The following is a 27,498-nucleotide window of genomic DNA, read 5'->3' as shown; positions in this document are numbered from 1 at the left end:
GTAACACAGAATGAGGGAAATAGCATAGTAAGTGTAAAAGCCCTTTAAATATTTTTTTCTTTTTTTTTTTTTTTTTGAGACAGAGTCTCACTTTGTTGCCCTGGCTAGAGTGAGTGCCGTGGCGTCATCCTAGCTCACAGCAACCTCACACTCCTGGGCTCAAGCAATCCTTCTGCCTCAGCCTCCCGAGTAGCTGGGACTACAGGCATGCGCCACCATGTCCGGCTAGTTTTTTCTATGTATTTTTAGTTGTCTGATTAATTTCTTTCTATTTTTTAGCAGAGACGGGGTCTCGCTCTTGCTCAGGCTGGTCTCGAACTCCTGAGCTCAAATAATCCGCCCGCCTCGGCCTCCCAGAGTGCTAGGATTACAGGCGTGAGCCACTGCGCCCGGCCTAAAAGCCCTTTAAATATTTCAAAGCTTTAAATGAGATATTTTAGTATTTCGGTACCCCCACAATAAGCTGAAGTAAAAAAAAAAAAATTTTGGGATTTCTTTGAATGATTCTCCCAACATCTCTTCTCTACTCCATGAGCTGAATATCTCACTAGATAATGTGGACTTCACAGATAATATGAAATCCTGCCGATGCCACTGCAGGCGGACTATCGCCCTAGTTAGAAAGGAAGTCACCACCACGACGTTGTGAAGATTGTGTCTAGAGGGGCTGATCTGAGGGGCCGCCTTCCGTGGCATCGCCTTGCACAGAGAGCTCTAAAGGCCGGCGTCAGCTTTGCAGCAGGAGAGCCCATTTGAACCCTGGCATCATGCTCACCACCTCAGGAAGGTTCTTCATCCTCTCTGGGTTGCAGCTTCCTCATCTGCGAAATGGGGGAAGGTAAACACCACTACCTAGACGTGCAGAGGAAAGCACCTCTGCGCCTCACACTCGGGAGGTGCTCGGTCCAAGGCATTCCCCGCCCCCACTTCCTTCTAGAACACCTTCTGCATCACTGTTTGACCCCGGCGAAACCGCCAGTGGTTCCCAGTGATATAGAAGGCCGCTGACACCACTACCGCTTAACTCAGATCAGAGGAAAAACGCCTGCTCCACGACAGCACTCCTTCTCTGGTACATTTATTCCATCAACATTTCACTCTTTTTCCTTTTATCCAAACTTCGTACTTTCGACATTACTCTATTTCTGCCTCCGCTTCTTCAGAAATCTCTTTTCAAATCCTGGGACTTGGGCCGGCATGGACACTTGAGAGGCTGATTAATCCCTTGACCTCATTTCGTGAAGGACTACATTTAAATCACCTCCCACCAATTTTTTCCTATACTGGGGTAAATGTAAAATACTCTGTAAAAAATTATACAAAGTTCTTTTTCAAATGTATTCTCCAAACATTAGGAACTAACCTAAAAGAGGCCAAATAAAAGCGTGATTAATGACATATAGATGAGGAGGGTCTCGATTTTACATTTGGGGTGTTCACCTTCACGCTTCTTTCCCAAGCAGTGCTGACACACACGTGGGAAGGTGTGACGGTCTCGTCCCACAGAGGCGAAGAGGTTTACTGTGTACAGAGTTCCTTGTATCGTGCGCTGTTGTAAAGTTTAACACTAGAGACGTACAGGAAGCATGTTCTACCTTACGTTAATGTCCTGAAAAGAAAAGGAGCTAGAATCACATCAGGGCTACGTTACAGTTCTACTCTGGAATCACAGAATGTTCGAGATGGAAGAGACTGAAACACTCCCACAATCTTCTCATTTACAGAGGAGACACCCAAAAGAGTCATGCTGTGTCTTACCGGAATTACACACCAGTTAGTGCTGTAATAGTTTCTGGTTTTGAGTGACCACTCGCGTTTAGACAATTCTCATAAAAATCATTTTCTAAGCCACTGAACTGAAGACATTCAATTTTCTTTTGAAAAATTTGAGTTCCCTTACTAAATGCTAGTATTAACTGGGCTTCACCCAAGGATAATGAGTGAAAATAGTTTGTGCTGGGTAATAAAATTTTAAATCTGATGCGCAATTGATCATGCACCTTCTTCCTTGTTTACTTACCTACTTGGTAATAAATTACCCTTGTTAATAAACATGAGACTGTTACCGTAAAGCCATGTGCCAAATTCAAGTTTTATGTTTCATTTCCACGTTTAACCTCAGCCATATGAGCTAACCATCCATGGCTCTTTTTTATAGCAGAGGAAACTGAGGTTCAGAAAAGTGAGGTAACTTGCTTGTGGTTCCACAGACAGTAAATAGCAAAGTCTTTATTCTAACAGGCTGCAAACACACATGGGCCCCTTCTAGCACGGTCAGAGGTGCTCTGCGCCCTAGGATATGTATCCTTTCACACAGTTCTAAAATCAAGGTGTAATTTAGGGTCTAGCTTGAGGCCATCACAACTCCCCTCTTCCATTGTCTTTAAGAAAGCTCAGTGTTCTTAGAATTTGGATTCTGCTTCATTGTAAAGGCGTAGTGTGGCTTTTGGCCCTGATCTTAAAATACATGTGACCCAATCCTGCTGGAGCAGAGGCCAGAGCTGCGTAGGGACAGCGCAGGGAGTGGGCAGGTGGGGTTTGGTCTGCTCCTGACCATGCAGCCTTCCTTGAGAACTGGGAACCACGGCGACTCACGAGGGAGCGCCGAGGGCCCGAGGTTGTTGGAAACTGGTGTGATGCTTTCCTACAAATAGGCACCTGTTCCACAGGGAACACTGCCATGGGGAAGGAGCACCATTTGCTGAAAAGTGCCAGCTTAGTTAAAATACTGTCCAATTCATCAATCAAGTGATACATGTATCCCCATTATTTGAAGAAAGAATGCCAACAGTAGAACACGTTGACATGAGCGCTTCGAGAAATTTTTGTTTCCGAGCCAACAGAGGATTCCACCCATGACTCTTTCCTGATTAGGCACCCCAAAATTTCAGACTGCAAATGCCATCCATCTTTCTGGGTGAGGGGGAATTTCCTGGTGAAGGGCTGAGGCCCCCTTTGCATCTGCCCTATCTAAGACTCTTGTCAGTTTATAACAGAGACCCACTGAGTCCCAGTTCCTGTTAGTAACCAATCCGGCTCCTCCCTGGCCCTGCTGGTGAGGGGAGGAGGAGGGCAGGGGCAGCAGCCAGCCACAGGAGGCACGGCCAGAATGGTTCTACCTTCCCCGGGAACTCTGAGCAAGATCCATTAATGAGAACACCAAGACAAATTCCACTCTCTTCCCATTTTGCCTCATTTTTAAAACAAGCAGTTTCGCCCACATATCCATTCAGTGCAATTTGTTATTTTCCTATCTCAGCCTTCCACACACTTGCTCATGCTGGCTTCCATATGTGGAATGCTGTCTCCCTTCAGTCTCTACTTACCAAACCCAGATGGATTTTTTTTTTTTTTTGAGACAGGGTCTTGCTGTGTTGCCCAGGCTGGAGTGCAGTGGTATCATCATAGTTCCCTGTAACCTCAAACTCCTGGGCTGAGATGATCCTCTTACCTCAACTTCCAGAGTAGCTGGGACTAAAGGGGTATGCCACCAAGTCCAGCTAATTTCTTAAATTTTTTTTCAGAGAGACAGTGTCTCACTATGTTGCCCAGGCTGGTCTTGAACTCCTGGCCTCAAGCAATCCTGCCTTGGCCTCCCAAAGTGCTGGGATTACAGGCGTGAGCCACGGTGCCTGGTCCCAGATGGTCTTTGAAGGCTCAGATTAAAAGCCATAGCCTCCACAGAGCTTTTCTTACTCACCCTTGCTGGAAGAGTTCTCCCTCCCTGGACTCTCATAGTAGCTGGTTTACGTCAATCTCATGGCACACACCATAAACCATCCTAGGAGTGTATGTTTGATCCCAATCTAGCAAAGGCTCCTTTGGGGACTGAAGTCATTCCTCACAGATCCCTGTTAGCTCAGTACACCTAGTTCAGTCCTCTGACAATGACATGATTGGATCTCTGCCACCAACATGTCATCCTTTCACTGGATCCCACACTGCTTGCTCCTACAACTTCTACCCTGGAAGTCTTCTATGACCTTGGACTGAGGGCCAAGTCTAGACATCCTACGCAAACTATGGCAAAAATCGGCCTGGCAACTTCTTCCATTTAGATGAGTGTCATAAACATACTGGGGAAAGAGAGAAGATAATGATCATAAAAACGTCAAGGATGACAAAAATGGGTTTTAAATGTATGTCTGGAACAAGAACTAATGGTCGATGGTGCAATGCTAAAGAGCAAACTATGACAATCACTGTTTTGCTCCACCTGTTCCACTGAGGACAATAAATCTCCAAATTAAGAATGTAGCGTGGCTGGGCGCGGTGGCTCATGCCTGTAGTCCCAGTGCTTTGGGAGGCTGAGGTGGGAGGATCACTTGAGGCCAGAAGTTGAAGGGTGCAGTGAGCTATGATCATGCCACTGCACTCCAGCCTGGGCAACGGGTGACCCTATCTCAAAAAAAAAAAAAATTTCACCACCCCATTTTCCAAAGGAGGAATAAAGTAGATTCTAAAAATTCCAGAATGGTGAATTTAATGTAAAACTCTGGCAAAATTGGGAACATAAATGGTGACCATTTTAACTCCTAAGAATTGGTGATTTCTTTTCAACTCTGATTCAACAAAGAAAATGTCATGGCAAACTAACTTTCTTCCCCTTTTTTGGACAGGATTACTAGAGCAGCCAACCAGGGAAATAACAGCAAAACAACAGCTTATAATTGAAAGAGACAAGTGGGCTGGGCTGAGCAGATCACAATCTTAAAGGTAGCAGTTACCACTTATAGTTTATGTTAGATGTGGTTCCAAGGGCTTTATGTATATGGTATAGTTAGTAATCTATTTAATCCTCATAATGATCCTATAACATAGGGACTAACATTATTCCCATTTGGCAGATGAGAAAACTGAGACAAGGTTAAAGCAACTTTTGTAAAGGTTACACAGTTAGAATTTGAACCTGGGCAATGTGGTCCCCAAGTTGTGCTTCTTCTATTAGGCTACACTGCCCTTCCATATGAGTAGCCAGGCTGCTAAAAACGGGGGAAATGGGAATCCTCCCTTTTCTGTATAGGAATGAGAAAAGTACAGGAACACTCTGCCCTCGTCCCCACTCACTCCTCTGAGGGGAGGAGGGAGACTTTACTGAGATTGGGAGATGCTACCGAACATACTTTCTTGGCAGGGTAAAGGTCATGAGGGTAGAATCTGCCACTGCAAAGGGAGCTTATAGTTTAAGGTAGGTAAATTCCAGGGCTGATATTCAAAATATTTTAATAACCAGTTCCTCACCAGACCAACAATCAGAGCAACCATTAGTGTGCTAGTGCCAGCCCTAACTTTAGGTCAACAGGATTATTAGCCAGGGTAATTAATTAGCCAGCCGTATCATGGTATCGGTTTCATCAATCCAGTCTTCTCAGTAAGAGGTGTGCTATTTTTGTTTCTACTGGTCTGATTTCTGTGTCATATTTTTTTAATTTGTTTGGACTTAGAGGGGAAAGACAGGGAAATAAATAATTATTACCACCAATGCCCCAACAATCCTCTCGCACTTTTTGGAAAATATCCCAAATACTAAATGCAGGTTCAGGTGACATTTTTAAGGAGGTACTTATAAACTCAAAGGTACCCAAGAGCCAAAATCAAGCCTATACTGGGGACAGTGGTATGAAATAGATGGAAGGAAGACAGGCCATTTGTGTCGTCCCTCTTGTTGTGGACATGGACAGACCTGCTGGGTCAACCAGACTGGGGCAGGCTGGGAGGGGCTTGGACCTGGGACACGAAATCATCTGTGGCAAAGAAAATGACTGAGCTTTGGGCCCAAAGAGGGGACCTCATTACTCCAGAGTAGAAGTCAGCAAACTATGGCCACAGGCCTTCTGTTTTGTAAATAAAGTTTATTAGGATACTTTCATGCTCATTCATTTACAAACTGTCTCTGGCTGCTTTTGTGCTCTACAATGGCATAGCTGAGTGGTTGCAACAGAGACCATACGGCCTGCCAAGCCTGAAATATTTTCTATCTGAAAAAATTCTTAGACCTGTGCTCTAGACTGAGGACAGTAACAGCCTGGGGGGTGAATGGGGACATGGGATCAGTGTAGGAAGGATAAAGGAGTGTGCTTAGAGCTAGGGCCTTCAGTGGGGGCACCGGGAGGAGGCAGAGAGGAAAGTCTTAGGGGGGAACTACCACTACACCTTATATGTGAACTTTGTCATGTGCTAAGAAACAATGCAACCTTCCAAACAATTATTTACATCTATTTGGGTAAGTTCCCAGAGGGTGAAGAGAGTGGATTTTTCTCCAGTCTTTCAGAATTAGGAACACATAAACAATGTAAAATGCAAGGACAGGTAATCAAAAATGTTTTAATGATTAATGTTTAGACATTATTTAACAGTGTAGGTATATCCAGATGAGCTAAGCACACTTTGACAGCACACTATAGAATGTTACAGTTTCTGTATTGAAATATGTAAAGACATCTGCAAATTAGTACCTAGGAATGAAGACATACATTTATAAATATACACATTCTAGGTTTGATAAGGTAAATGTAAACAGATGTCATGACTCCTTTCAAACAGAAAACCCACAAGACTAGTAAGAGAACCAACTGGCTCCCCATAGTATGAATGTGCAAAATTAAAGCATGGTAAACTGGTATTTACATAAATATCAAACCAACAATTAGTTTATACATTGTCAACGGCCTTCTCAGATGTGTCGTGAGTGGTTCAATGAATGTGTTTTTTCCCCAACGGAGAAGGTATTCAGAGGCTAAATTCCGACACTTTAAAATGACACACGTAATAGTCCACATCTGTTTGACCACTGCCTCAAGTGTGAGAGACATGATTTTATGATAAGCAGTGTGCAGTCTATTATTTTTAAATAAGAAGTTCTAAACAAATCTTTAGATTCCAAGCAGAAAAAAATTACAGGTACTATTAGATTTACATGAAACAAGTCATCTCTATCCCATTTCCCTATTCTCTTATGCTGCAGCTATCTGTTTAATTTTACTTTAAAATTTTTAAGGTCCTTCCCCTCCACCCTTCTTTGTTAATTTTGGTAATCTAGGCACATTTTAAAAGGAAGTCTGTGTCAAAACAGCAGTACAGAAATCAGTTCAAATTTGGACCCCAGCAACCAGTTCCCCATTGCTCACCTATGGGACACTGTCAAATGGTAAATATTCAAGCTCGCTCAAAAAGTATACATCTTCTCTCACATTGGTGGAAAGCAAAATGGACTTTTTGTTTTCTGTATAAAAACACTTAGCACTTCAGAAATTAAAAATGGCCTACTCACCCTACACTCTTCCTAAAATCTTGAGGACAAAGAATATATATTTAAGTTTCATCAAGACTGCTTTAGAGCCCTCTCCCCTTTTTTTTTTACATTATTAATAGTGGCACTCAAAATAAAAAAATAAGATCTGTTAAAAAGTTAAACTGACTGTTCCACTAGATTTGAGTCTGCCTGATTCAAAGCCAATATTACAAAACTGAAGATGCCGTTCCTGATTTCACATCTACAAGTCACCTGAAATTACATGTCACACACTAGTTTCATAAATCACTGTCTTTGATTTTTCTAAACAGAGTTATCGCAAATGAATACAAACTTGAAACATACCCTAATTTAAATTAATAAGCTTTGGGCCCTGCTTTTTAAATTTTAAGGCATGTGTGTTTCTCTACCGTAACAACATTGTACAAATTCACATTTACAATCACATGCATGATCTACAGTAAAAAAAAAAAAAAAAAGTTTGGATTACAGTGTTTTTAAATTGTGAATCACAATTCAGCACCTATCATGTTATAACTAATAAGGCAACAGCAGTGTTGTATACTACAACAATACTCCCTTTCCACAGTCTAGCGCGGGGGGTCGATGAAAGCCCAGAAATGTTAGAAATCTTAACCTACTTGTATAATCTGTATACATTTTCTAGGGGTTTTGAACCGATGAAAGGGGTCCTACAGGAGTCACGCTATCGTAGGCTGGACTAGTTACAGCAGCTGTTAACGAGCATCGGGCACAACTCATACTGTGCTTACAATCAGATGACGTGGTTTGGAGGTTTCCAACTCTCTGACTTCAATCCTTTCGCAGCTTCCTTGGCTTCACATTGTTTTCCAGGAAAGAAAAGCTGTTGCTGTGTCCATTCACAGCAGCCACAGACCCATTCTGGTGGTCTTTCAGGTGGTCTTTCCTCCGGGAGGCCCCCTTCCTGTTGTAGGTCTGAAATGCACAAGGGCAGATAGATGACAGCCACGTCACCAAAGGGCAGTGTTCCCTCCGGGGAGCTTTACTGGGATCGCATCTCTAACATTAGGCTTCATTTCCTTGTATGATCAAATCTTATCAAGAAGAAACTTCTGTGGTCAAGTAACCATAACCAAAATTTTTGCCACTGGTTGCAATTGCTCTTCCATTTTTTTGAGGCTTAGCCTTAGGTAAGTTTATTGAATGGTAGGTAGGTGACTACAGAAAGCCTATTTAAAACATTGTGTAGAAACTTCAGTTTAAACTTTACTCTGCCTTGTTAGTATCTGGATGGCAGAGGACAGGGGTTATGTGGCCACATTGGTCTCCCACCTGACAGAAGGTCTTTTGACACTCATATCCCTTGCTCATTTTCAAAATTTCCTCTTTGCCTCAGTGACGATTTCAGCCCACACATACCAAGTGTTACACTGCTGTAAGCAGTTAGAATAAGCGTGGTTCCAGCTTTACTGGGTCCCAGCCTTTCGCCTTCCTGGTGTACGTTTCACAGTGCAGTCCTAAACTACTAAGCCCAGCAGTATGTGACCTTAACGCAAATTCAACACGCCACATGCAAGTGCCGGTGGGCACAGGGAAGAGGAGAAGTAGCTAAGCTGGGATTCCTGGCCTCTGCCCTTGCTCCTAAGCCCCGTGTCTTCCCCAGATCAGGGGGCAGTGTGGATACCAGGCACTGCCACAAAAGCAGGAGCCCACATCACCCAAGGGTGACAGGGGGCAGGAGAATCAGCAGTGGGTGCAAAGTGGTCAGGCTCCACCAGAGATAATCTGCCTTCTGTGGACCTTTCTGTGAGCAGAGACCTACATCATCACATTGCATGCTTGGGAACGAGCTGAATCCCCAAACCTGAGCAGTAAATGTATAAGAAAACTGGATTGAAAAGGCGGGTTCTGTATCTGAGGACTGGGATGGAAATCTCTTCTGAAATTTCATTTAGCACCAACGTTCAGGGTAGCAGGGCTGAGAGAAGCATTACAAGATCCTGCTGAGCAGTTCTGCATTTCCCACGTGAATCCCAAGGCTGTCTTGCCCAGGATCTAGAACAGATTTTAGTGTCAGCTAGTTAGCCGTAAGCACCCCAGAGGCAGGGCTCCCCTTGTCACCATGACTCCGTTAGAGCATGGCGCCGGGCTCCCAGCAGGAGTGCCATAGGTCCCTGCTAAATGAACAGACAAGGGCCTTTCCTGGTAAAGACCCTAAACGCCAAGTGCCAGAGAAGGGTGAGATTTACCTGAATGTAGAAGTTTGTGAAGAGAGCAATCAGGGAAATCATGTATCCGATCTGGAAATACAACCAACCAAGAGGGAAGGTACACGGCCAGATGACCCCGAAGGTGGTCTGGATGATTGTCAGCACGAACTGAAGCTAGGGGGAGAATGGGGACACAGTTGAGCAGGGACAGCGCACAGATGAGGCCCGGCGTCAGAGGGACTTTTCACCCAGCATCCCCCAGGTTTCTCCCTGCAGGGACAGCGGCCATTTCATAAACAATGCGTACACTTCATTTATCCTAAACTCTGTATGTTTGTCTTGTATATATTCTCCCTCTCCCATCCAAGACACTTAAACTCTCTTCTCTAAAATTCAAGGACACACTAAAGAGAGATACAGGGTTTTTTGCTTTTTTTTTTTTTTTTAAGAGAAGAAGGAAAGGTGAGGGGTGTATGTTTACAGGAAACTGGTGACCTCACTGTAGGATGTACAATCTGGCTGGACACTCTCCCTACTCTTTAGTCATCCATGCACCCTTTTGGTTTGGTGAAGGCTGATGAGTAGATTTAAATTATTACTGGAAAACAATGCGAAGTCCCTAGAGAATTTCTGATGAGTAAACCTTGAAAAGCATGTGACCTATTTAACCAAAGTGTTTGTACCCCAGTAATATTCTGAAATTAAAAAAAATTCGTAAGACAGAATTCTTTCTTAGGAATCAATGGCGGTAAGGTAAAAGATAAGGTAAGGTAGGAAGGAAAGAAGAAAAGCATGGAAACTGCTTGGAGAAACAGTAAAAAGGTGTTAAAATAAGGTGTGGCTACTGGAGATTTGCATCTTCAGGAAGAGCAACAACTGAGGGCTGGGTTCTGCCCATTCTCTTTCTGGCAGCTCCAGTGGTTTTGATAGAGTATTTCTTCTTCTTCTTCTTTTTTTTTTTTTAAGAGACAGGGTCTCAACATCTGTTTCCCAGGCTGGACCTGAACTCCTGGGCTCAAGCGATCCTCCTGCCTCAGCCTCCAAAGTAGCTGGGACTACAGGTCTGAGCCACCACACCCAGCTTTTATTCTTTTCTTTTTTAAAATTAGTACTCTAGGTTGAGAAATAACTAGGAGTGGTGCTTAAAACAAATCCTGACAAACTGGTCATCTTCTACCTCAAAGTACAGAGCCTAATAGGAGACCAACCTCTCCAGTCTGTTCCTTTAAATTTTGTTTCTGCCTGAGCCACAACCGTGTGGTATAAATTGATCTCTGCATCATTTCTCAAGTGTAACAAGGAGGTTAAGGAACAATTTTCCTTCCTCACAGCTGGGTGAGAAAAAATTAACAAGGCCTGTATAGCAGCTGGCAGAGAGGTGATAATGAAATGTCGAACACGTAAGTAGCTCAGAAGATTTTCTCAGATTTTTTCAGATTGTTATTTTTAAATATTGAAAATGTACAATTCATGCGGAGCGATCTGAATCAGCTAGGTTTGTTTAGAAAACAGTGTTGATAAGGCCAGGGCTAAGGGTTTAACATCCGCCCCCCTCGGTCAGCTAGTTTTGGCCTATTGCCTCAGTGTCCTCATCTATAAATTTCGGACAATATCATGAGATCAGAATACTTGAATAATCCACATAAAACTGCTTACTTAGCATGAGTGCCTGACACACGGTAAACACTTAATGTCGGTATTTAACATGAGCACCAGTAGTTTAATAACTACTTAGTGAAAGAATTCACGAGGGAACAGGAACTGGGGTCTATAGTATACTGACAACTGGGGAAGGCTTAAGAAAGGACGGTAAGAAATAACGATTAGGCACACAGTGGTCTGGCCCTGGCGTGAACTGTGGGAGGAGGCTGTCGTCTGAAGCAGAGCAGGAGTCACTGTCGCCAACAGGGGCTCCACTACACAAAGCCTGGGGGGTCACCCAGCACCTGCCTGGGCAAGTATGCTTGCTGCCTAATAAGCTACAAGTGCCCCAGATGCCCGCTACTCCACAGCCCCTTCTGAAACTCCCGGGACACAGATAAGCAGTGTCCACCATGGATTATGGACTCGAATCAGCACAGCCATGTATATACATACACACACGCATATGTGCTTATGTGCACAAACTAAGAACAAAGAGCTGAACGTGGAGTCAGGAAATTAGATTCTAGTACACTTTCTACAATTCAACCAGCTATGTGTACCCCTGGGCACAGTTTCACCATCAATTAAAAATAAGAAAATTTCCCCGATCTGCCTAGTTCAAGGAGTGTAACTAGATCAAATGAGAAAGGGCGGGAAAGGGACATCTTAGATGCTATTAAATGACAACAAAGCCAGGAAGAGGTCTGTGTCCACCAAGGAGCAAGTCCCGCGGAAAGGCTGAGTCACTCACCAGCTGTCCCTGAGTGATGTACTTCTTCCACCACAGGTATGGACGCATGGAAGGGACCGAAGACAGACCGTAGTACGAGTACATCAGGACGTGGATGAAGCTGTTAAGTGTGGCACCAAAATAGGCTGCAGGAATGGAGGAGATTTGGGAAGGAAGATGCGTCAGTGTTTTACACATAACAGGTGGCAGAAAATATCCCAGATTCTTTCTGAATCAGAAGAAAGAGATGCTCTCTGACAGGGCCCGGTAAACACTGCAGCAGCAAGCACTGCACGGACATGCAATGAGGATTCAACTTCCGCTTGGGCAGGCAGCCATGAGGATGCTTTGAGCCCAGGGGTCAGCTGTGGCTGGCAGGTGGGCATCTGACACAGGAGCCCTGACACCACCTGCCCTGCGTCGGCACCTGTGGGCTTTGCTGCCAGACCCCTATCAACTCCCAGGGGCTGCTTTTCTTTACACGCGCAACTATCTCAGATATGCTGCTCTGAGGGCTGGCGAAGACAGCTGGTAGGCAACATGCTCAAAGCTGGCTGTTCCTACACATCTGCTGAGATTTGGAGAGGCCTCTGAAGTCACCTTCTAATTATTCCCCAGGACTGCAGTGGTGAAGTCATATATTTTCATTAATAATAAGAGTCCCAGAGTCCAGTTCCTTAGGGATAAAAGATCCATTTTAGCACATGATTTTTTTTTTTTAGACCTTCTGTCTTCCTCCCTGACAGTCAGCAACCAAACACAGCTCTCTGGCTTTTCCCTGTGCAGTCAGAGGTGTCAGAGTTGCACAAGGCTGGTGTCAGGAAGTTTCTACTCCTGGCTATGACGGTAACTGGCCATGTGACTTTGGGCAAGTCATGTCCATTCTCTGATTCAGTTTCTCATGGGCTGGGTGGGGCTAAAGTCAGACATCCTGCAAGTTCCTTGAGAACTCAAAGCATCCTTCAAATGCAAGGAGAGGCTGTTTCTATTAGAAAGTTAGGCTGGCCAATCCACAGTCACGAGCTGTGAGGGAGGGAGGAAGGGACAGAGCACAGAGGCCTGAGCTCTACCAACACTTCTGGGGCCTTGGTTTCCTCCGAAACCCAAAGGAGCTGTATTTGGAAAGTTTTTTTCCAGTTCTAGAATTCCATGACTCTGTGAATCTTGGTGGGCTGAGGTAATTAAGGGCAGGCAGTGCTATCACAGGGGAAAAACGTCTACGAATAGACCCAAAGGTTCTCACATCCTTCAATGTTGGGATGATAGGAGAGTTTTGATTGAGACATTTGTTAAAACTCCCAAGCTGAACCTGAAGGTGACAACTCAATCTTCAAAATTGTAAGAGGCTTTAGACCACAAGTTTTGGTGCTTGTCATAGAAGACACTCTGATAACCACGCTTCATGGAATGAGAGGGTCATTAGAACATGCAGAGAGCTCCTAATGCACGACTCAGCGAAAGCTTTCCGTCAGCCTCGTCTCCTGGCACTCAGCTAATGGTGCCGTTTCATCCCATGGCCTGCCCGCCAGGCGAACACCTTCTACGTCATAGAGAAACAAGGATTAGAAAGAACCTGGAACAGCTGCCCTCTGTGACAGAGAACACTGTCCCCATTTCTTTCTTTTTTTTTCCTTCCCAGACCCTGGGCATAAAGCAAGGCCCATTTCTTGATATGTCCCTGCTGGTATCTCCCTCATCTTGCCCAATCAGCACAGAATGTTTACTTGACTAGAAAAAGGTTTTGTGTATATAGGCCACACAAACTATCATTAAAATTAACTTGGACACAAAGCCCAAAACTTGACCTAGAAATTTACAGAAACAGCACCTTTTCGGAAAGCCTCAGTTTCAACTAATCCTCCCTGTTCACACCTGTTCCCAAAGACCCCCTTCTCTCTAATACTTACAGTGGCCACAGGGGACCCAGTTCATCACAAACCACCAGATGTTCAGCATGGAGGCATGGTGGTAGACATGCAGGACCGTGATCTGGTGGTTGTTCTTACGCAGGATGAAGAAGAAGGTGTCCATAAATTCTATCAGTTTGGAGAAGTAGTACCACCAGAGGACATGGATAATCTAAGAGGAAGGGGTCAAAGAGTTAAGGCTTATCCTCAATGCTTCTCTGGAGTATCTCCTCTGGCATGTTTTGCTAACATTCCAGAATCCAATGTCAACTTGGAAAAGCCTGAGTGCCCCTCTGTCTCTGAACATGAGCAGCTCTGGTCACTCTCTAAGGGTGCCTTTAACCTGAGAACGTGACTGGGGTGGGACAGGGGGATGGGTTTGAAATGACAACAGGGAAAGTTTTAAACGGGCTCCTGACACCCTTCGAGACTCTAACAAAAACAGAAGACTTGGGATTCAAAACCTTGCAGCCTGCCTATTCCCAAAGGTCACCTGAAAAATGCTTTTTTTTTTTTTGAGACAGAGTCTTGCTCTGTTGCCTGGGCTAGAGTGCCGTGGCGTCAGCCTAGCTCACAGCAACCTCAAACTCCTGGGCTCAAGCGATCCTTCTGCCTCAGCCTCCTGAGTAGCTGGGACTACAGGCATGTACCTCTATGCCCGGCTAATTTTTCTATAAATTTTTAGTTGTGCAGCTAATTTCTTTCTATTTTTAGTAAAGACGGGGGGGGGGGGGATGTCTCTCACTCTTGCTCAGACTGGTCTTGAACTCCTGACCTTGAGTGATCCTCCCGCCTTGGCCTCCCAGAGTGCTAGGATTACAGGTGTGAGCCACCACGCCCGGCCTGAAAAATGCTTTTGATTTCAGGGGCTGATGTGGGGCAGCTGACCTGACATTGAGGCACAGAAGGAATCAGAACTTGCAGTGTAAGGTCTCTGCTCAATTAAGTCAGTCAAACAGGTGCTCTAGGGAAATGACTGCCCATGCTGAGCTTCCACTTTCAGCCTTTGATGTAATAAATAAATAAAAAACAAAAAAATCTCAGAGTGGAAGTTGGATTCTATCTTTAACACCACTACTCAGATCGCACTTGGAGGAACAATTTTAAAAATTTAAGACATTACCCTTATGATCCCATTTATGTAAATACAACATAAATATTGATAAACGCATGCATTTTTTCCTGTCAATTGTTAACAGGTGTTATTTATGCAGAGAGGGATGCTTTAGTTTTCATTTTATACCTTTCATGGTGTTCAAATTTTCATACCATGTATACATGTTATCTTTTTAAAATGTCAACAGGAATTACCTTGGGCAGTGAGGTTATGGGCCCTTTTGTCTTTTGTACAATTTCTTTATGTAAAAAACCAACACCTATAATAAATAAATAAATCAATAAATGGTTTAAAAAAGAGACTGTACCTTCATATCTGATTCTCCTGCGGAGCGTGTGCCCTGACAGAAGAAGTTGTATTTGCCTTCCCATACTCCTGTTACTAACTAGAAAAGAGGGGAAAAAAGCCAGTCACCAGCAATATCAGAACCACGTAAAGCTCGATTCAGTTAGATGTCATTAGTTGCAGAATCTGCGAAAATTTTTGCTGAGAAAAAAACCGCAGGGAAGTGCGAACAAAGGGAAAGTTTTAATGACTTGAGCCTCCATTTCACGAGGGGAGGACACTGTGACAGATTAAGTGGTCACTCCCAGGCTGCTGCCTCTCGCAGAATCCTCAGCCTGTCACCCCTTCGTCCTAAATGCCCAGACCCATCCAATCACAGGTTCCCCATCCTGGCCCTGGCAGTCTTGGGCCACACTCCCTAAGCCAGCGCTCCTCAAACTTGTGTATGCAGCATCTGAATCACCTGAAGGGCCCGTCAGAACACGGATCACTGGGAGGGTTTCTGACGCAGTAGGTCTGGGGACCACACTTGGAGAACCGCTGCTGTAGGCCTAGGGAGATTTAGTCCAACTTCACCTTCTGCATTATTTCCCGTTGCTGTACCATCCTCTGGATCCATGAGTCAGACTTCAGCAGACCGGTAATCGTGCCCATGCCCCAGAATTCACCTGCAGCACAGCAGGCACTGTGGTGTCACAGAGAGGGCCCCAGAACTGCGAGCTCTCCGTTACAGCCCTGCGGTTATCGCCGGTTGTCACCGAAGGGGCCTCAGTTTCCTCATTGGCACATGAGAACGAATGGCCTAGATGAGACCTGAGGACCCACCCACTCTAACAGTCCAGACAGAAAGTTTAGTGTGACCACCCTGAGCATCTCCATGTTGCCCGTTCCAGACACAGACCTATGAGATGCTATTCTTTGTCTATGTAAACTGTGGTTCTTCGGTCCTCTTCAGCTTCCTTCTGAAGCCTAGGGCCACCTCAAGCTTTCCTAGTGACCAACTGGTACCAGCTAGGGAGAAATCTGAGGTGACCTGCCTTCTGCTTGATCTCACCCCGGTACCCAGCACAAGGAACTGGCCACTGGTTCTCAAAGTGTGTTCCCCAGTCCAACAGCATCACACAGGAACCTTTTTTTTTTTTTTTGAGATAGGGTCTTGCTCTGTCACCCCGGTTGGAGTGCCATGGCATCACCACAGGTCACTGTAACCTCAAACTCCTGGGCTCAAGTGATCCTCCCACCTCAGCTTTCCAGAGTGCTAGGATTATTGTGTCCGGCCCCATACAGGAACTTTTAAGAAATGCACACTCTTGAGTCTACCCTACACCTTCAGAATCTACAACTCTGGGATTGAATCGTCATCAAGATGGGGCCCCAGAGTCCTGGATCTCAGACCCCTCTGAGAATCTTATTCTGTGCTTTTCAAAGTGTGGGCCCCAACCAGCAGCATCAGCACCACCCAGGAATTTGTTAGAAATACACAATCCTAGGCTCCAGTCCAGACATGCTGAATCAGAAACTTCTGGGTGTGAAGCCCAGCCCCCCTATGTTTTAACAGGTGATTCTGAGGCAGTTAAAGTTAGAAAATCATTAGCTTAAAGCTGTGGTTCCCATTTTAGCTGCATAACAGAATCACCTGAGGAGTTTTTAAAAATTACTAATGCCTGGCCACACCCCAGACCATTAAACCAGAATCTCAGTGGGCCCTGTTACAAATCTCAAGGTAATTTCAATGTGCAACTAGGACTGGGAACCACGGGCTTTGTGCTACTGAACTTCAAATAAGAAATGGTTCACCTACCAGTAGCATTTTGGGAAAGATGTAACAGAACCCAAGACTCAAGAGACCCCTGGCTACACCCCTCACGATCCTTGAACACAGGAGTTTAACTTGGTGAGCAACACAAGATTTTCCCCAGGGAGCAGCAGGTGATTACAAGAGTCCGAAGACATACTGTGTTATTTCCACCCAGTCTGACCTCAGAAATAAATGCCAAAAGTGGGTGTAGCTGCTGCACTCTCACTGAGCATCCTGCCCACTATCTGATTTTTCTTCTGTTAACTTCCTTTTTGCTGTTTTCCTTCTGCTTTGTCACCTTCTACACATAAAAAGGCATTAAGAGTTAACACTTTTCATGGCCAACAACAGCACAGGGCTTTAGAATGTTGCTGGGTTGAGTGGAGAAGCATCATTTTATGATGAAAAGAGCCGGATTAGGAGGAAGACGTGAGTGCCAGGCCCAGCACCTGCGGCGAGCCAGCTAATTCCCGTGGGCCTTCACTGTTTTTACCGTAAAAAGATGAGGTTGGATTAAATTATCTCTAAAGGGTCTGTTCCAATTTTCTACAATTTCTATGTTAAAATTTTAAAGACAGACCATGCACAAACTATTCTATATCATCTTTGAAAGACCAGCACCCACATGGTAATTTATTAGAAGATGCATTATCTTTTTGGTCTTATACAGCTCTCTGAAGTCATGGCCAGTCAGGTAGGTCACATGCAGACCTACCAGAAGTTCTCAGAATCAAGATACAAAGCCTGAGGCCAAAGTGGGGCAGAGGAGGGGGGAGGCCAGTGTGTGTCCCCAGGAGACCTGGGTGTGGACCTGGCGTGGAGAGAGGGAAGTGCTGTCTTAGCACAGTGTTCTTTGCTGCTCTTCCTTCTATCCCACAAGGGAATTGATGAACTATTTCCTACGGTTTGAAGGTACAGAAAGGGAACTGATGCTTCTTATGAAACCTTCATGGGTTTAACGCAAACGAGAAAAATAAGGATGACACAGTAAGGTTTTCACGAAGATAAATTTGCCCAATTTAAAAGATACCCTTTATTTAAAACAACATCTTTACTTGGCAAAATTAAACATTTACTAGCATATGATTGTCTTTGTTAGATATACTTCTGGAAAATTTACCATTTTATGAATCTTAAATCTAGGACCTACCATCACTTTTCTCCATCTATTGTCTTGTTTTATGGTGTCCTGAGACATCCTGGGTTGGTTTTGCTTTTGTTGATTTTAAAATAGGATGGCTGGTGTGTGCAGATGACTGCATTCGTGAATGTCTATCTCTGGCAGGGGTGGGAAAATCAAGGGAGCTCTCTGGGGAAGAGGAGGACAAATCCTTCCTTGTAATTTTTGTAAGCACCTCGATCCCAAGGATGAGCGCAGATTGAAGGGGTCTTTGTTAACTCGGTAGAAGGGGCTCTGCAACATATGCTTGCTTTCTTTCATCTTTAAGAAGGAATCCAGGTGGGATTGCTTTGACTCTTTTTTTTTTTTTTTTTTGAGACAGAGTCTCGCTCTGTCGCCCAGATTAGGGTGCCGTGGCATCAGCCTAGCTCACAGCAACCTCAAACTCCCGGGCTCAAGCGATCCTCCTGCCTCAGCCTCACGAGTAGCTAAGATTATAGGTATTAGCCACCATGCCCAGCTAATTTTTCTATTTTTAGTAGAGATGGGGTCCTGCTCTTGCTCAGGCTGGTCTCCAATTCCTGATCTCAAGGGATCCTCCTGCCTCGGCCTCCCAGAGTGCTAGGATTACAGGCGTGAGCCACCCACCCATCCTGCCTTGACTCTTTAAGCTAGTTAACCTAAAATTCCAGTTGTCCTTCCCCTTGCCCCATAAATGGGAAAAAATTACCATATAAAACAGCCAGTGTCTTTGGAGGTTAAAGAACTCAAACCTGGGCACTTGTAGTAAACTACTTGCACTACGAAAGCATAAACTAGGTACACACATGGGAAGCTGCACATTTGGTGTCCTGTACTTAACCTGAGGTCATCACTCCTCTCTCCCTGCAGGAGCTCCACCAAGCTTCACTGCAACACTGCCTCTACTGCCTCTGCCACCTACTGCTTCTACTGGGGCTGTGGTGCCTCTCAAACTACTGAATTCCTTGTTTAAAACCCTTCGGTGATTCATCACTGCCTTCACAGAGAAACCCTAAATTCCAGGTGCAGTGTCTACAATGTTCCCCAGGTTTATCTTTCACTTTTCCCTTACCTATGGTCAAACTAGACCTCTTCCCACCCTCCAAACATGCCTTTCCTTAACCAATACACAGCAGCCATGGGGGAAGAGCATGGGTTTGGGCACCAGCTCATTAAATCCCAGCCTCCACAGTTTTAGCCAGGTGACCTGGGGCAAGGTATTTCAACCTCTTTCAGTTTCCTCACTCCTCAAATGGGATAAACATAATGTGCTCACCATGAAGTCTGTAATGCCTGTCTCACCCAACATGTACATAGGATAAGTGTAACAAATGTTGGCAGTGACCATTATTTTGTTCTTTTCAACTGGAATGCTCTCCGCATCCATGCATCCCCATCTCCAGCTCTCAAAATTCTACTTATACTTCAAAATTCAATTCAAATTCTATTTTCTTCATGATTCCTCTCTCAAGCACTACAGCCTGAAGTTCCTTCTCCTTCCTCTGAGCTCACCTGCCATGAGTTGACCTTATTTGCTTATATCCTTGGGCCCTTTAAGCCCTTTGTGAATTTGTTTGCTTTGTGCTCCTCTGCCAGCTTTCAAAGGATGGTGCCTGGGGTTCCCATGCAGACAGAAGCCAGCACAGGGACTGGTACACAAGAGGTGCTGAGCAAATACTTGCTAAACTAATGACAAAGAGTTCAAGGTACTGCATTTCTTTCTTCCAAATCTAGGCCTAATGTTTCATTTGCAGCAAGAAAAAGTAAAGAGAGCTTCATCTCATTTCAGCTTTATTAATGGAGAAATTAAAATGTCAGAAAGTACTTTAATGAGCCTTGAATTTGATGATATTCATCTGAATTCTGTTCAAGGATGAAAACTCTTCATCATCAGACTTCACACTGGGGATATGGAAATTCTCCAATATCCCTGGCACCAGAAGGTAAAGAATAACTTAACACATGAAGATCAAGGGCCTGAGTTAAAGCTTATTCATCTAAGACCCTCACCAAACCTCCACAAAATGGGCCAGTTTTGGAGGGCTGCTCTTTCCATCCCAAACAGAGGACAACAGTAGACCCCAAAGGTTCTCAAAGCAAAGGGCTGACCTTGCCTCCAGCCCCAGGAAGAGCACATGAGAGGAGACAATGCTCTAAGCAAAGTCACATCAGCCACCCTTCCTTTCAGGGCTCAGGCCTGGCTTCTTTCCAAAGAGCTGCTTTGGTTAGTTCCCCGGAAATTCATCAAGCAGGGTGTAAGCAGACACCGCAAGGTCAGAGGGCCCAAGAGGTGAGACAAGGTGAGGCATGGACTAGGGCAGGGGTCTACCTTGGGCTTCTGTGAATTGGTTCAAAAGGGGCAAGAACGTACTACAATGAAAAAGCAGGCCACAACAAACAGCCTGCCACTGCCCACGCAATTCTCCACACCACCACTGACTCCAGGAACCACCAAGGGAGCATTATTGTCAAGGCCTTTTCCAAGTAACCAAGATACAGACAGTACCACTGCAAAACCATATGTGCTTTTTCCTTCCTTAGAGTAAAGCAAACCTTAATTAGGCAAGGAGCATGTGAAGAGCTATAATTAAAACCTAGCTAGAAGCTTTTTTCTCCCTTCTGAGACAAATTCAATAACCAATGGCGGTTTCATGCATCTTTTCATTGAAAGAAGAAAATTTACGTGAGTATCACACAGCTGGGTGTGGATGATGCAATTCATGGAGTGAATCATTTTTAATGGTGAGAGCTGTCATCTCCCATCTAATGCCGCTTTTAACCACAAATATGGTATAACCTTTAAACATGACAGGCATTTCCGTGGCACTTTCTGAAATGCTACCAAAGCCTCTCAGGAAACAAGGTCATTTGAAAGACTTAAAGAATAAGTAGAAAAACATTGTCCTGGGTGGCCCTTATCAGCCACTCACCCCAACATCCCAAGATGCCAGAGCAACAAGATAACCCCTTTCCAAAGGCTGGCTGCTTTTAGCAATAAGAGCTTGATGAGCTGTGTGCTTACTACGCCCTAAGCAGAGATGGAGTGAAGGGTAATGAAAACAGACTATCCGTACTTAAATTCAACTGTATATCACAGGACCCCCAAGGCGCTTTTCTAAGCACCACCACCACCAAGAGTATGTGTGGTTGACACTTTTCACAGCTTTGATTTTTTTCTATGTGAATCACCAAGTATGTATTTTCAAAAAATCTGGTATAAGCTCATATTTTCAATGAGAAAACAGAGACCAAGAAGTGATATGGGTGGTCCAAGGTCACACAGTTTCTTGGTGGCACTACTGAAATTAGCACAAGAGCCCTGACTCTCACTCCAAATGCACCTAGCTAGCAGTTCCAAGCTCAGCTCCTCTGACCTTCTTTATCTGTTTTTGAATTCTTAGTAAGAACACAATGGGGATACTCGAAGAAGTCTGTAAAAAAGTTTTGAGACCTTTAGTTGTATCTTTTTCTTCAGCATATGTCTGGTTTAAAATTAATCATCAGCCACTCCAAAATTAAAAGTACCTATTTCCTTTGGATTATGCTGGCCAATCTTGGCAGCACTATTGTGGAACAGGGTCAGGTCAAAGCATTTTTTTTTTTTTTTTAATGAGACAGGGTCTTGGCTCTGCCACTCAGGCTGGAGCGCATTGGTACAATCATAGCTCACTGCAGCCTTGACCTCCTGGGCTCAAGTGATCCTCCTGCCTCATCCTCCCGAATAGCTAGGACTACAGGCATGTGCTACCATGCCCGGTTAATTTTTTAAATTTTTTTAGAGATGGGGTTTCACTATGTTGTCCAGGCTGGTCTGAACTCCTGGCCCCAAGCGATCCTCCTATTTTGGCCTTTCAAAGAGCTGGGATTACAGGTGTGAATCATCACGCCCGGCAACGTGTGGTTTTTAAAATTTTGAATCTTTCATGTCCAAAGTATAAGGATGCCCATTTTTTTTTTTTGAGACAGAGTCTGGCTCTGTTGCCCTGGCTAGAGTGCCGTGGCATCAGCCTAGCTCACAGCAACCTCAAACTCCTGGGGTCAAGCCATCCAACTGCCTCAGTTTCTGAAGTAGCTGGGACTACAGGCATATGCTACCATGCCCGGCTAATTTTTTCTATATATATATTTTTAGTTGTCCAGATAATTTCTTTCTATTTTTAGTAGAGACAGGGGTCTCACTCTTGCTCAGGCTGGTCTCGAACTCCTGACCTTGAGCGATCCACCTGCCTCAGCCTCCCAGAGTGCTAGGATTACAGGCGTGAGCCACCGCGCCCAGCCAGGATGCCCATTAATATAATTTCACACCCATGACCTACTGAAGTGTTGTGTTGTTCTTATGATAAGAAACACCTTTGGGTTACAGCTGAATGTAATACTCTTGGCTAAGTCATAAGGACAGGTTCTGTACACTTGAGAAATCTTTAGAACAAAGCACAAAGAAACAGCTTGTCCTGAAACAGGTATGTCTGGCATTTTCCCTGAACCCTTGGTTGTGCCCTCTTATGCTGGCAGTCCTTTTTCTCTCACTGTTCAGGCCTCCTAGAACTTTCTCTATGTAGAAAGGGAATGGTAGTGGTGCAATGAGCATAAAATGAGTTAGCCCAACACTTGGCATAAAGTAGGCACTTTGTCTCAAAAAAAAAAAAAAAAAACCCAGAATCTCACTCTGTTGCCTGGGCTAGAGTGCCATGGTCATCCTAGCTCACAGCAACCTCAAACTCCTGGGCTCAAGCGATCCTACTGCCTCAGCCTCCCAAGTAGCTGGGAGTACAGGCGTGTGCCACCATGCCCGACTAATTTTTTTTTAATATATATATTTTTAGTTGTCCAGCTAATTTCTATTTTTTTTTTTTTTTTTTTTTTTAGCAGAGACAGGGGTCTTGCTCTTGTTCAGGCTGGTCTCAAACGATCCGCCCGCCTCGGCTTCCCAGAGTGCTAGGATTACAGGCATGAGCCACGGCGCCCGGCCAAAAGTAGGCACTTTCTAAGTCTTTGGTAAGATTTTAGCCAAATGTTCAGTATTTCTGCTTCCAACACTTGAAGGCCAGTAACTAGGGCTGAAATGGTGTTGTTCCAACTGCCTAAGGAAGCCCCAGCCAAAGCATCCCTTGTATAATTTAAATAAAGGTCTCCAGCCTATCTACTGATGGTTGCTTTGGAGAGTTAAGCCCGCTGTGGTTGAGGGTTTGTGGAATGAGTGCTCCTCGCTACACCAGCTGCAAAGCCAAGTTACTCAAGGTTTGCAGAGTCAGTTTAAAGGAGGGAGGCCTGGCTTTGGACCAATCCCAAAGCTTCCTCTCTAAAGAAGGCATTCCTTTCCCTTCCCCTGGGTGGAGTGAGGAATGAAGGGAAGGATGTCTGGGCTGCATCCTTCTCTCTATTCTCCCAACTGTGAGGCATTCTCTCAGGGCAGTGTCAGATACACTAGGGGCAAGTCACTGTTTCCTTCCAATCTCTGAGAGAACTTTCTTTGTGAGCAAGGAATTTCAGTTGCAAGGAAACTAAGAGTGAGAAGTATTTTAAGCAATGATCAGGCCTTTCTTTTAAGTATTAATCTCATCAGACATTTCAAATTCTCTCTACCTCTGTTAAATGGGAAAAAGAACAAAAACATCTTTTTCAAAGTATTTTGCTAAATAAAGTAATTTTTAAATAAAATTCAGTAATCAATTGCCAGCTCGTTCAAGTGTTTTTCCAAATCCTATTTTCCCACAATAACATAGCTATTTTAGGAAAGCCTAAAGGGAAAGGAAAACAAGACAGTTTAGAATATTATGTTTCCAAAGCAACTGCTATGTGGTTCCATCAGAGGACCTTCAAAGCCAGAGCCCGGGAGATGCTTAACAGCCCCACAATTATAGAGGTTAGAAAGCACAAACAGAACAGCCAGCCTATCGAATGTTCAATTTTTTTTTCATCTTTCCAATAAAAAAGCACAAGAAATTTTAATACTGACTTCTGGTTCTGGCAACATAGCAAGCTGAATAAAAGCAGAACCAGCTCCCCCACTATAAACATACAAAGAGAAATGCTATACAAAACACATCAAAAAACTAACACTGGCTAGGCTCAGTGACCCATGCCTATAATCCCAGCATTCTGGGAGGCCGAGGCAGGAGGATGGTCGCTTGAGCTCAGGAGTTCAAGACCAGCCTGGGCAGGAGCGAGACACCATCTCTACCAAAAATAAAAAATTTAGCTCAGTGTGGTAATGCATGCTTATAGTCCCAGCTACCTGCGAGGCTAAGGCAGGAGGATCCCTTGAGCCCAGCAGTCTGAGGTTGCAGTGAGCTATGATGATGCCACCACACTCTCACCAGGCCGACAGAGCAAGACTGTGTCTCAAAAAACCCCCACGAAACTCTAACACCATCAATTCCTACCCATAAAGGTGAGGTTTTTTAACCCCCTAAAAAAACATTCTTCAGAAAAGAGGAAGTCAGTTTACTTTCAAGTCCTTTGAAAAATCTCTTTTATTTGAGGAAGAGACGTTTACCTGAGATGACCCTAGCAATATTAGTTTGGGATGCTTATATACAGCAATCAAAAAACTTTTGTTTCTGTCTTAAGAGGTAAAGAAATTTAATACAGATTTAATAATTATTCCAGAGGCAGGACCTCACAAATGCAGATGTAAGAAAACTTTTTAAAGACTACTTCAGAAAGCAATGCACCAAATGGTTAAGTTCTGAGATCACTGTCATATATCTCTACTATGGGAGAAAAAAACCCAATGCTTTCATGTTATGGAATGAAAAAAAAATAAGCAGTGAACTTTCAGAAGTAAGAGATACACAGTCATTTAAACTAAAAATGCAACAGATGGATGAAATAGCAAATTAGACACAACTGAAGAAAGTATGAGTGAATTGGAAGAATAAAAATTTTTTTAAGTACCTGGAAAGAAAAAGATTAGCTGCAAATGAACAAAAGTGGGACTGTGGTACGCTTCTCTGGAGTAAACCTTCAAAGTGTTAATCTAGACTTCCAAGCCCTGCTAAAATATTATTCACATGTAAAGGCAAATAAAAACACTCAATTGGAGAATAAGAGATTGCCCCTCACAGAAAGAACTACTTCAGAAGAAAAAAAATTGAACCTAAAAGAATGGATTTCACAGAGATAAATAAATAGTGAGCAAAGAAAACCAGTAAGCATTGCCTGCAATAATGGTAACTGATTGTTCAGCACCTTAAAAAAAGGTAGAAGCCTAACAACAGTAATATGGAAGACGGGGATCAGAGCTGAAATTTTCTAAGGTTCTTGAATTGTTCAGAAGAACAGAAATAAAATACTGATTCACCTCAGACTTTATTAAGTCAAGGATGCACTGGCTGGGCATGGTGGCTCATGCCTGTGATTCTAGCACTCCGGGAGGCCAAGGTGGGAGAACTGCTTGAGGCCAGGAGTCTGAGACCATCCTGAGCAAGAAAGAGATCCTTTCTCCACAAAAAAAATAGAAAAATTAGCCAGGTGTAGTAGCACATACCTATAGTCCCAGCTACTCAGGAGGCTGAGGCAGGAGGATTACTTAAGCCCAGGAGTTTGAGGTTTCAGTGAGCTATCATGACGCCACTGCATTCTAGTCTGGGCAACAGACTCTGAAACAGACTCTGTTTCAAAATAAATAAAATAAAATAATAAAAATAAGAAATAAAAAATAAATAAAATAAAGGGTGCATGGTAAAAATTCATGGGTAACCACTCAAATAAAAGAATGAGTAACTTTTAAATCAGTAAAGTTAAAAAAATACATAAAAATTCAACTTCAGCAGGAACAAAGAAAACAGAACAAAACCACACATGTACACAAAAATGGTGATAGGCCAGGCACAGTGGCTCATTCCTGTAATCCCAGCACTTTGAAAGGCCAAGGTGGGAGGGCTGCTTGAGGCCAGGAGTTTGAGACCAGCCTGGACAACAAAGTGAGGCTCCATCTCTACAAAAAATTTAAAAAATCAGCTGGGTGTGGTGGTGCATGCCTGTAGTCCCAGCTACTTGGGAGGCTGAGGCAGGAGGCTCACTTGAGCTCAGGTGTTCGAGGCTGTAGTGAGCTATGATCACACTATTGCAGTCCAGCCTGGGTGACAGAGTGAGACCCTATCTCTTAAAGAAAAAAAAAGAAAGTGACAGAAAGACAGGCATATCTCGTCTTATTGCACTTCACAGATATATATTTTTTAAATTGAGGTTTGTGGTAGCCCTGAATTGAGCAAGTCTATTGGCATCATTTTTCCAACAGCATGTGCTCATTTTGTATTTTTGTGTCACATTTTGATAATTCTTGCAATATTTCAAACTTTTTATTTTGATTATAATGTCTTTCATTGGTGATTTGTGTTCAGTTATCTTCAATGTTGCTATTGTAATTGTTTGGGGCACTATAAACCATGCACATATAAGACAGCAAACTTACTGATAAATATGTGGTATTCTGACTACTCCACTAACTAGCCATTCCCCATCTCTCTCCCTCCCTCTCCAGCCTCCCTAATCCCTGAGACACAATAACACTGAAACTAGGCCAGTTAATAACCCTACAATGGCCTCTAAGTGTTCAACGAAAATGAAGAGTCTCATGTCTCTCATTTTAAATCAAAAGGTAGAAATGAACACGTTTAGTGAGGAAGGCACATGGAAAGCCAAGATAGGCCAAAAGCTAGGCTTCTTGCACCAAACAAGTTAGCCAAGTTGTGAATGCAAAGGAAAAGTTCTTGAAAGAAGTTAAAAGTGCTACTCCAGTGAATACACGAATGATAAGAAAGCAAAACAGCCTTATTGCTAATATGTAGAAAGTTTTAGTGGTCTGGATAGAAGATCAAATCAGCCATGACATCTCCTTAAGCCAAAGCCTAACCCAGAGAAAGGCCCTAACTCTCTTCAATTCTATAAAGGCTGAGAGAAGTGAGGAAGCTTCGGAAAAGTCTGAAGGTAGCAGAGGTTGGTTTGTTAATGAGGTTTAAGAAAAGAAGCCATATCTACAACATATGAGTGCAAGGTAAAGCAGCAGGTGCCGATGGTTATGGCAAGTTATCCAGAAGATCTAGCTAAGATCATTGATGAAGGTGGCTACACTAAATGACTGATTTTTTTTTTTCCTGGAGACAGAGGCTTGCTTTGTTGCCCAGGCTAGAGTGCCATGGCATCAACCTAACTCACAGCAACTTCGAACTCCTGGGCTCAAGTAATCCTCCTGCCTCAGTCTCTCAAGTAGCTGGGACTACAGGTGGCACCACCACGCCTGGCTAAGTTTTTCTATTTTAAGTAAAGTCAGAGTCTCTCTCTTGCTCAGGCTGGTCTTGAACTCCTGAGCTCAAGCAATCCTCCTGCCTCAGCCTCCCAGAGTGCTAGAATTACAGGTGTGAGCCACTGCGCCCCGCCAATAACTGATTTTCAATGGAGACAAAACAGCCTTCTATTGGAAAAAGATGC

General features: G+C 43.9%; 1 protein-coding gene across 3 annotated transcripts in view; it reads right to left on the bottom strand.

Annotated features, from left to right (window-relative positions):
• Positions 1 to 6,305: 6,305 nt before the first annotated feature.
• Positions 6,306 to 27,498, bottom strand: part of ELOVL5 (ELOVL fatty acid elongase 5) — a 79,470-nt gene continuing 58,277 nt past the window's right edge. For all 3 annotated transcript variants that reach the window (XM_012648596.1, XM_012648597.1, XM_012648598.1), the window contains exons 4-8: positions 15,150 to 15,227; positions 13,726 to 13,897; positions 11,840 to 11,964; positions 9,484 to 9,618; positions 6,306 to 8,209 (exon numbers count right to left, since the gene is read on the bottom strand). In XM_012648596.1, coding sequence (XP_012504050.1) covers positions 8,066 to 8,209; positions 9,484 to 9,618; positions 11,840 to 11,964; positions 13,726 to 13,897; positions 15,150 to 15,227 — 654 coding nt within the window. In that variant the 3' untranslated portion in view covers positions 6,306 to 8,065. The remainder of the gene's footprint in view (positions 8,210 to 9,483; positions 9,619 to 11,839; positions 11,965 to 13,725; positions 13,898 to 15,149; positions 15,228 to 27,498) is intronic.

Source organism: Propithecus coquereli, unplaced genomic scaffold (genome assembly GCF_000956105.1).
Source record: "Propithecus coquereli isolate 6110/MARCELLA unplaced genomic scaffold, Pcoq_1.0 Scaffold29, whole genome shotgun sequence".
Taxonomy (NCBI): Eukaryota; Metazoa; Chordata; class Mammalia; order Primates; family Indriidae; genus Propithecus; species Propithecus coquereli.
This window is presented reverse-complemented; position numbering and strand designations above follow the sequence as displayed.